Consider the following 9,806-nt stretch of genomic DNA (forward strand, 5'->3'; position numbering starts at 1 on the left):
TATATATATCCCGAAAAAAATGATCTTGACTATTCACCGTATTTATGCCCCTCATGACTAAATGAGTTTTTATTCAGGTGGATCACTATCAAGTTTAAATACCCCAGATCTGCATCTGCATTTCCTCGGTCAGTTTCCCAAGTTTCAGGAAATTCATGTTGCTCCAGAAATATTTGGATTGACTGTGAGAGACGTCAATCAGAGAGTCCACCCACTCTGCACATTGTCTCCTCTTCCTCTTCCAGAGCTGGTTCACTTCCTATAGGGACTGAAAACCAAGTGAGGAGAGATGGTGAGTGAAGGAGCAGCTTTAATACAAATTGTATCCCATAATATCCACACCAATCTTCAGGCAGTCTGACTATCCTGTGGGCAATCAGGGGTGGAGGTGTCCCTTATGCTGTGTGAGAAGATCCAGCTGAGAGAGCAGTTTACGCGGTGCTTTGTGCTGAACTGTGTGACTGGAGCTGTCTTAGGTATTGAGTGTGTTTATTGGAAGCATTTCGCTCTGATTTCCAAGCCGGGTTTTGTTGGTGACTCATTCCTGAATATGAGAAGGTGAGGTCTAATTATCTAAGAGGTGCAGAGTGAGGATTCCTACTGATTTCCTATTGTTGAGTTCTGTATGTTTTAGTAGCTGGTTATTATACTGCGGACAGTGAACAGTCAGTTCACTACGTGTACTGGGATTTGCATGTTGCCTGTCTTTTCACGTCTTTGCAGGATCTTCGACCACCCTATCTCTGTAAACGTATCAAAAAAGAAAGCAAAGACTTGTTTAGGCCTGTTTTCTAGAGAATTTAGAAGGTTAAGGGATGATCTGATCAAAGTCTTCAAATTATTATTTTGAAAAGACAGGGTAGATAAAAGTAATCTTTTTGCATTCATTGGGAATTCTAGAATTAGGGGGCACAGTCTGAGAGATGGGGCATTCTAATCTATCGTATTCAACTATCACTTCGAATTTTCCTCTCCTTTCACGATGCAAATTCCCAACTGTAAGGTAGGACTAATAAATTAAACTGCTGTTATTTCAATGCAAGGGGCCTAACAGGGAAGGCAGATGAACTCAGGGCATGGATAGGAACATGGGACTGGGATATCATAGCAATTACAGAAACGTGGCTCAGGGATGGGCAAGACTGGCAGCTTAATGTTCCAGGATACAAATGCTATAGAAAGGGAAGGCAAGAGAGGAGGGGGAGTGGCATTTTTGATAAGGGATAGCATTACAGCTGTGCTGAGGGAGGATATTCCCGGAAATACATCCAGGGAGGTTATTTGGGTGGAGCTGAGAAATAAGAAAGGGATGATCACCTTATTGGGATTGTAATATAGACCCCCCCAATAGTCAGAGGGAAATTGAGAAACAAACTTGTAAGGAGATCTCAGCTATCTGTAAGAATAATAGGGTGGTTATAGTAGGGGATTTTAACCTTCCAAACATCGACTGGGACTGCCATAGTGTTAAAGGTTTAGATAGAGAGGAATTTGTTAAGTGCGTGCAAGACAATTTTCTGAGTCAGTATGTGGATGTACCTACTAGAGAAGGTGCAAAACCTGACCTACTCTTGGGAAATAAGGCAGGGCAGGTGACTGAGGTGTCAGTGGGGGAGCACTTTGGGGCCAGCGACCATAATTTTATTCATTTTAAAATAGTGATGCAAAAGGATAGACCAGATCTAAAAGTTGAAGTTCTAAATTGGAGAAAGAGCAATTTTGACGGTATTAGGCAAGAACTGTTGAAAGCTGATTGGGGGCAGATGTTCGCAGGTAAAGGGACGGCTGGAAAATGGGAAGCCTTCAGAAATGAGATAACGAGAATCGAGAATCCAGCAAAAGTATATTCCTGTCAGGGTGAAAGGAAAGGCTGGTAAGTATAGTGAATGCTGGATGACTAAAGAAATTGAGGGTTTGGTTAAGAAAAAGAAGGAAACATATGTAAGGTTAGGATAGATCAAGTGAATCCTTAGAAGACTATAAAGGAAGTAGGAGTATACTTAAGAAGGAAATCAGGAGGGCAAAAAGGGGACATGAGATAGCTTTGGCAAATACAATTAAGGAGAATCCAAAGGGTTTTTACTAATACATTAAGGACAAAAGGGTAACTAGGGAGAGAATAGGGCCCCTGAAAGGTCAGCAAGGCGGCCTTTGTATGGAGCCACAGAAAATGGGGGAGATACTACATGAGTATTTTTCATCAATATTTACTGTGGAAAAGGACATGGAAGATATAGACTGTAGGGAAATAGATGGTGACATCTTGCAAAATGTCCAGATTACAGAGGAGGAAGTGCTGGATGTCTTGAAACGGGTAAAGGTGGATAAATCCCTGGGACCTGTACCCAAGAGCTCTGTGGGAAGCTAGAGAAATGATTGCTGGGCCGCTTGCTGATAAATTTGTATCATCGATAGTTACAGGTGAGGTGCCGGAAGACTGGAGGTTGGCAAACATGGTGCCACTGTTTAAGAAGGGCGGTAAGGACAAGCCAGGGAACTATAGACTGGTGAGCCTGACCTCGGTGATGGGCAAGTTGTTGGAGGGAATCCTGAGGGACAGGATGTACATGTATTTGAAAGGGCAAGGACTGATTAGGGATAGTCAAAATGGCTTTGTGCATGGGAAACCATGTCTCACAAACTTAATTGAGTTTTTTGAAGAAGTAATTGATGAGGGTAGAGCAGTAGATGTGATCTATGTGGACTTCAGTAAGGCATTCGACAAGGTTCCCCATGGGAGACTGATTAGCAAGGTTAGATCTCATGGAATACAGGGAGAACTAGCCATTTGGATACAGAACTGGCTCAAAGGTAGAAGACAGAGGGTGGTGGTAGAGGATTGTTTTTCAGACTGGAGGCTTGTGACCAATGGAGTGCTGGACCAAAGAATCAGTGCCGGGTCCTCTACTTTTTGTAATTTACATAAATGATTTGGATGCGAGCATAAGAGGTACAGTTAGTAAGTTTGCAGATGACACCAAAATTGGAGATGCAGTGGACAGTGAAGAAGGTTACCTCAGATTACAACAGGATCTGGACCAGATGGGCCAATGGTCTAAGAAGTGGCAGATGGAGTTTAATTCAGATAAATGCGAGGTGCTGCATTTTGGGAAAGAAAATCTTAGCAGGACTTGTACATTTAATGGTAACGTGAGTTGCTGAACAAAGAGACCTTGGAGTGCAGGTTCATAGCTCCTTGAAAGTGGAATCGCAGGTAGATAGGATAGTGAAGAAGGCGTTTTGTATGCTTTCCTTTATTGGTCAGAGTACTGAGTACAGGAGTTGGGAGGTCATGTTGCGGCTGTACAGGACACTGGTTAGGCCACTGTTGGAATGTTGCGTGCAGTTCTGGTCTCCTTCCTATCGGAAAGATGTTGTGAAATTTGAATGGGCTCAGAAAAGGTTTACAAGGATGTTGCCAGGGTAGGAGGATTTGAGCTATAGGGAGAGGCTGAACAGGCTGGGGCTGTTTTCCCTGGAGCTTTGGAGGCTGAGGGATGACCTTATCTGGTTTACAAAATTATGAGGGGCATGGATAGGATAAATAGACAAAGTCTTTTCCCTGGGGTCGGGGAGTCCAGAACTAGAGGGCATAGGTTTAGGGTGAGAGGGGAAAGATATAAAAGAGACCTAAGGGACAACCTTTTCACGCAGAGGGTGGTATGTGTATGGAATGAACTGCCAGAGGAAGTGGTGGAGGCTAGTACAATTGCAACATTTAAGTGGCATTTGGATGGGTATATGAATAGGAAGGGTTTGTAGGGATTTGGGCCGGGTGCTGGCAGGTGGGACTCGATTGGGTTGGGATATTTGGTTGGCATGGACGGGTTGGACTGAAGGGTCTGTTTCCATGCTGTACATCTCTATGACTCTATGTAAGTCGGAGTAGGTATCTGGCAGCAAGTTCCCTGTAATTTGTTTTGCTGATGCAAGGACTTTCAAGGTCTGTAGAGAACAGAGTTTTCTTGAAGTTGAAACTATTCGTCAGCAACAACCAAAGTGAGTGGAGCTTCCCAACAGTCACCCAACTTGGAGAGAACGCTGCCTGGTTCCTGCAACTTGCTGAATGCCTACCCCACGCATCACCAAATGTTTCTTTGCAGCAATGTCCCTGCATGTTCCATGACCACCATCATCATGATCGCTTGTCCACATAAGTCAGTGTCTTCAAATCACCAGCATCACATCTGCTCACGGACCAATGCATTTCAGCTCTTTAATCATCAGTTTTTTTCTTTGGAGCTCATGGACACCTATGATTTATATTTTTCTGCTAAGCTATTTTATGCATTAAAACATGGTTCCTGTTATGGTCCTTAGCTTGCTTTCTTAGCCTTCACTCACTTTGCATTAATTTATATGCTCCCAGCCTGTCTTCAATTCACATTTCTTGCTAAGTGAATGTCATTGACTTTAGCATTGACGTACAGACTGCCAGCCTTTTGACTTGATTGTATGTTAGTGCAGAGGGAGAGGCTGCACATTGTCACGATGGAGAGCTCAGGACATGTTGTATACCTAAAACTGGGAAAGCTGGGCTTCATGTTTATTTTTCCTATTTTACAGAAGGAATGCACTGTAGTACACAAGGCAACATAAATGTAGACACTGCAAATGGATCCTGACCATCACTCTCGGAATACCTACACAATTGTGGGAAGATGTCCCGTCCCTTCGCAGCATTGCTTAATGCAGAGAAGGTTGGGCAGTGAAACCATTATCTGGAAATTGGTTGAGTCAGAGAAGCTTTGACATATCATCAGATCTGAAACTGGTCAGTGGTGTGGAGCTTCCATCAGAACCAACCTTTCTGAAGGTTGGGCTGTGGGTGATCGGTCAGGATAAGGCTGGGAAGAAGTGTGAGTGGCTCCAAGTGTGGTGAGAGCTTCAATCATTCATCGAACCTCATGAACCACTGACCCATTCCTACAGGGGAGAGGCTGTTCAAGTCTGAGGTGTGTGAAGAGTACTCCACGAGCTCAAAGGATCTCCTCACGCCCAAAGTGCATCTGCTGAACACACTCATGGAAGAGAAACTTTTCAAGTGTGAGGTGTGCAACCAAGATTTCATGCAGTTTTCAATGCTCATGCAACACCAAAGTATCCACAGCCTGGAGAAGCCATTCACTTGTGAAGTTTGCAACAAATCATTTTCGCAGTCATCACACCTCCGCACACATCGATACATTCATACAGGGGAGAAACCATTCAGGTGTGAAGTTTGTGATAAAGCTTTCACAACATCTACAACTCTCCTGACTCACCAACGTCTTCACACAGGAGAGAAACCCTTCAGCTGTGAGGTGTGTGATAAATCATTCTCGCAGTCATCACAACTCCGCACACATCGATATGTTCATACAGGGGAGAAACCTTTCAAATGTGAAGTTTGTGATAAAGCTTTTGCGACATCTACAATCCTCCTGACTCACCAACGCATTCACACAGGAGAGAAACCCTTCAGGTGTGAGGTGTGTGACAAATCATTTTTACACTCATCTCAACTTTGTGTACACCAACGTGTTCACACTGGGGAGAAACCGTTCACTTGCAAGTTCTGTGACAAATCATTCTCACGTTTATCAAACTTCAGCCTCCACCAACGTATTCACACAGGGGAGAAGCCATTCACGTGTGAGTTGTGTGACAAATCATTCTCGCGTTCATCACACCTCCGCTTGCACCAACGCTTTCACACTGGGGAGAAACCATTCAAGTGTGAGTTCTGTGACAAATCATTCACTCAGTCGTCTAACCTCCGTACACACCAACGCATTCACACTGGGGAGAAACCATTCACATGCGAGTTCTGTGACAAATCATTCTCGCATTCATCACACCTCCGCCTCCACCAACGCATTCACACCGGGGAAAAACCATTCACTTGTGAGGTGTGTAACAAGTCATTTTCACGCTCATCCCGTCTCCTAAATCACCAACGCATACATACAGGGGACAAACCATTCACATGCAGCTTGTGTAATAAGTCATTTTCACGGTCGTCAACCCTCCTCACCCACCAACGCATTCACACCGGAGAGAAACCGTACACATGCAAGGTATGCGACAAATCATTCTCAGACTCATCGACCCTCCGCGTGCATCGACGCATTCACACTGGAGAGAAACCATACACTTGCAAAATGTGTGACAAATCATTCTCACAGTCATCTAAACTCAGGAGACACCAGCGTTTGCACACAGGGGAGAGACCATTCAGATGTGAGGTTTGTGAGAAGACTTTCACTGACTCTTGTACTTTCTTGAGACACCAGAGGATTCATGAAGGGGAAAAACCCTTCAAATGAGAGGTATGTGACAAAGCCTTCGCTGGTTATTGACGTCTATCAGAAGATCCACGCTGGAAAGAAAGTCTTCACATCCAAGGTTTCAACAAAGTTTTTGTGACATCGTCAAGGTTCCTGATACTGCATATGATTCACATAGAGAGAATATGTGAGATATGTGACAATTCCTTGTCACATTTAACAAACCTTTGTGCACATCAACATTTCCACGAAGGAGAGATGCTAGTCATCTGAGTCTTGAGATGTATCATTTGTGCATTGAATAAATCTGTAAACACTCGAACACATCCATACAAGGGAGAAACTAGATAAGTATGAGGTGTTGAGATAAAAGCTTGGCAGATTTAAGAAGCCTGTTGCACCATCAGGCAATCTACAGGGGAGAGACCCATCAAAGTGAAGTTTGGAATCAAGCTTTTAAGATGTCTATATGCCTACTGATAAACCAGAAGATTCACACAGTGCAGAAACCCTTCAGGTTTGACGTGTAACAAAACCTTCAGACAGTCATGATACTCTGCAAATACCACATTATTGTTGTGTAATGTGTGCACCAAATCCTTCTTAATGCCATCATAGCTCCTGCTCCAATAGAGGATCCATAAATGGGAGTAAGCTTTCAACTGCAAGATTTGCAATTATGTTTTTGGGAGCTAGAACAGATACAATGGATCAAATGGCCTCCTTTTGTAAAGTAAAATTCTATGGTTCATTTACTATAGACATCAAAAATTTCACTCAGGAGAGAAACCCTTCAAATGCAATGCTTGTGAAAAGCTTTAATGCAAACTCCCATCTCCTGAAGCATCAGAATCCTGAAGAATCCACACTGATGAGAAATCAGTCATGTGCAAAATGTGTGAAAGGCATTTACATAGTCAGTGTGTTTCCTGGTTGATTGCATGATTACTTTGAGTCTGTCTTCACTGAGGAAGATATTAGAAACCTCCCAGCATTAGAGTCAAGGAAGAATGTGGAATTGAATGAAATTAGAATTTGCAATAAGTCTTTACTGGACAAATTAATGATAAGTTACCAGGACCTTATCGTCTAATTCCAGAATGTTGAAAACGGTAGCTATTATGAAGAAGGATATCTAACTTATACAAATATTAATATTGCTGAAAAGATATTTTGCGGAAGCTTTTCTTCTTGCACTTATCAGGTCAATTCTGAAGAATATCAGTTCAAGGGGAAAACGAAAATTGATACTGCATGAGATGAGAGTGCTTATTGTTTGGCAAGTGCACTCACTTGGCAGACATTGCCACCGAGTGTGCACCCATTAATGCTGGTTGACAATTAACTGCCAGGTTTTATTTTAATTTCAAAACATGTTGATTCTGATTGGTCAGGTCACTCCCATGTGAAATGAACCAGGAAATGGCTACCACCTATTTTGTTGAGTTGAAACACTTCATGTCCATTTTAATATCGTGTTTGGATGCTAAAGTTTACAAAGAAGCAGAGATGAATGTGGGTCTTTTCTACCAAGGTTTCTTTTAAATAAAATTAAGTTCAATGTCCTTGCTCAGAATCCATATGGCTACAGACACCTATAATTTTTTAATGGAAAACTGTGAATGCTGTGATGGTTTATGACAAGTGGATAACATTGAAGGCCATTGGTTTGCGACAGCTAGATAAATGTTTAAAATTTGCTTATTGTCAGTTCGGAAAAATCAAGACGTGGAGGTGCCAGTGTTGGATGAGGGTGGATGAAGTCGAAGTCACATGACACCAGGTTACAGTTCAACAGGTTTATTTGAAATCTTCTGAAGCTGCTCCTTCATTAGGTGAAGTCAAGGATTGATTTTAGTTTTCAATACCAGCAAGTGAAAGTTTTCCTTTGTAGCAGTTTGTGGGGTCAGAAGCAATTGTGGTTTCTCTCTTTAAAGGAGTTTAGAACAGTTCAAGAAAAATACAATCATATCAGTTCAACAGTGTAGTTTGTGCACCTTCCAAACAAGATGTGTAAGTTAGACACTTAGAAAGTTCAAGCTCTCAATTCAATGAGTATTCATATAAGAAGATTCAACAATCCAGAGGAAGGAAGCTGGGACAATCAATTAAGTAAGGCCTAAAGATTTTATACAGCATGCTCTGGACTTGGATTGATGGTATTGGAAATTAAATTGTGTCACAGAGCTGCACAGCACCAAAACAGATGCTTTAGTCCAACTTATCCATGCTGACCAGATAACGTAAATTAATTTAGTCCCACTTGCCAGCATTTAGCCCATATCCCTTCCTATTCGTGTACCCATCCAGATGTGTATTAAATGTTGTAATTGTACCAGCCTCCACTACTTCCTCTCACAGCTCACATACCAATCTTGTCCCATGACCTCCCAATTCCTATACTCAAGGCTGTAACCAAAAAAGGCAAACGTACCAAACACCTCCTTCACTATCCTGACTACCTGCGGCTCCACTTCCAAGGAACTATGAACCTGCAATGTCTCCAATGTCTCTTTGTTTAGCAACACCACCCAGGACCTTACCATTAAGTGTATAAGTCCTGCCTTGATTTGCCTTTCCAAAATGCAGCACATCACATTTGGGAATCAGTTTAGCTCAGTTGGCCGGATTGTTGGCTTACAGAGCAGTGTGATGCCAACAGTGTGGGTTCAATTCCCATCACTGGTCTGAGGTTATTATGAAGGACTCTCCTTCTCAACCTCTTCCCTCACCTGAGGTCTGGTGGAGGTCACGTTAAATCACCACCAGTCACTTTTCTCTCATGAGAGGGAGCAACCTCTATGGTCTGGTAAGATTTTGCGACACAACCTCACATTTATCTAAGTTAAACTCCATCTGCCACTCCTAGGCCCATTGGCCCATCTGATCAAATCCCTTTGTACTCTAAGGTAACCTTCTTCGCTGTCCACTACACATTCAATTTTAGTGCAAACTTACTAACCATACCTCCTATGCTCATATCCAAATCATTTATATAAATGATGAAAAGCAGTGGACCCAGCACCGATCCTGTGACACTCCACTGGTCACAGGCCTCCAGTCTGAAAAGCAACCCTCTACCACCAGCCTCTGTCTTCTACCTCTGTAAACTTTGTGTTGCAGTGCATTTTAATTTTTTTCTAATTATCTTCTACATATAGCTTGGTTTGTTTAGTTTTGTTCTAGTCTTTTGTGTAATAATCTTCTGTTTTGTTAAATAAACTTTGCAGTCTCATGTGACTATATTTTAGTGACTGACCACCAAATTAGCTGGAATTTTAATGAATCTCATTATCTGCCTTATCAGATTTCATCCTGTGATCCGACTTGTCCAATCGTAGAATTGTAACACAATTGCGATAGTGAGTGCATTGGTGATTGTCTTCCAAAATTCTGGAATGGTTCTGCAGATTGGAAGATAGCAAATATTGTGTCAAAGTTTAAGAAGGGGACAAGAAAGAAAACTGGAAACTATAACCTGTTAGCCTTACATCAGTAGTGGGAACAAGAATACTAGAATCTATTAAAACCATGTGA

The 9,806-nt window shown here is 42.3% G+C and overlaps 1 protein-coding gene across 1 annotated transcript; it reads left to right on the plus strand.

Moving 5' to 3' along the window:
* Positions 1-294: 294 nt before the first annotated feature.
* On the plus strand, positions 295-9,518 carry LOC140455626 (uncharacterized). Its single transcript, XM_072550568.1, has 2 exons — positions 295-558; positions 4,567-9,518. The coding sequence occupies exon 2, from the start codon at positions 5,025-5,027 to the stop codon at positions 6,306-6,308; it is 1,284 nt and encodes a 427-aa protein (XP_072406669.1). The 5' UTR covers positions 295-558; positions 4,567-5,024; the 3' UTR covers positions 6,309-9,518.
* Positions 9,519-9,806: the final 288 nt, after the last annotated feature.

This window comes from Chiloscyllium punctatum, chromosome 30 (genome assembly GCF_047496795.1).
Source record: "Chiloscyllium punctatum isolate Juve2018m chromosome 30, sChiPun1.3, whole genome shotgun sequence".
Taxonomy (NCBI): Eukaryota; Metazoa; Chordata; class Chondrichthyes; order Orectolobiformes; family Hemiscylliidae; genus Chiloscyllium; species Chiloscyllium punctatum.

Coding starts and splice junctions, on each gene's coding strand:
- LOC140455626 (XM_072550568.1), top strand. CDS start 5,025: ATGGAAGAGAAACTTTTCAAGTGTGAGGTGTGCAACCAAGATTTCATG.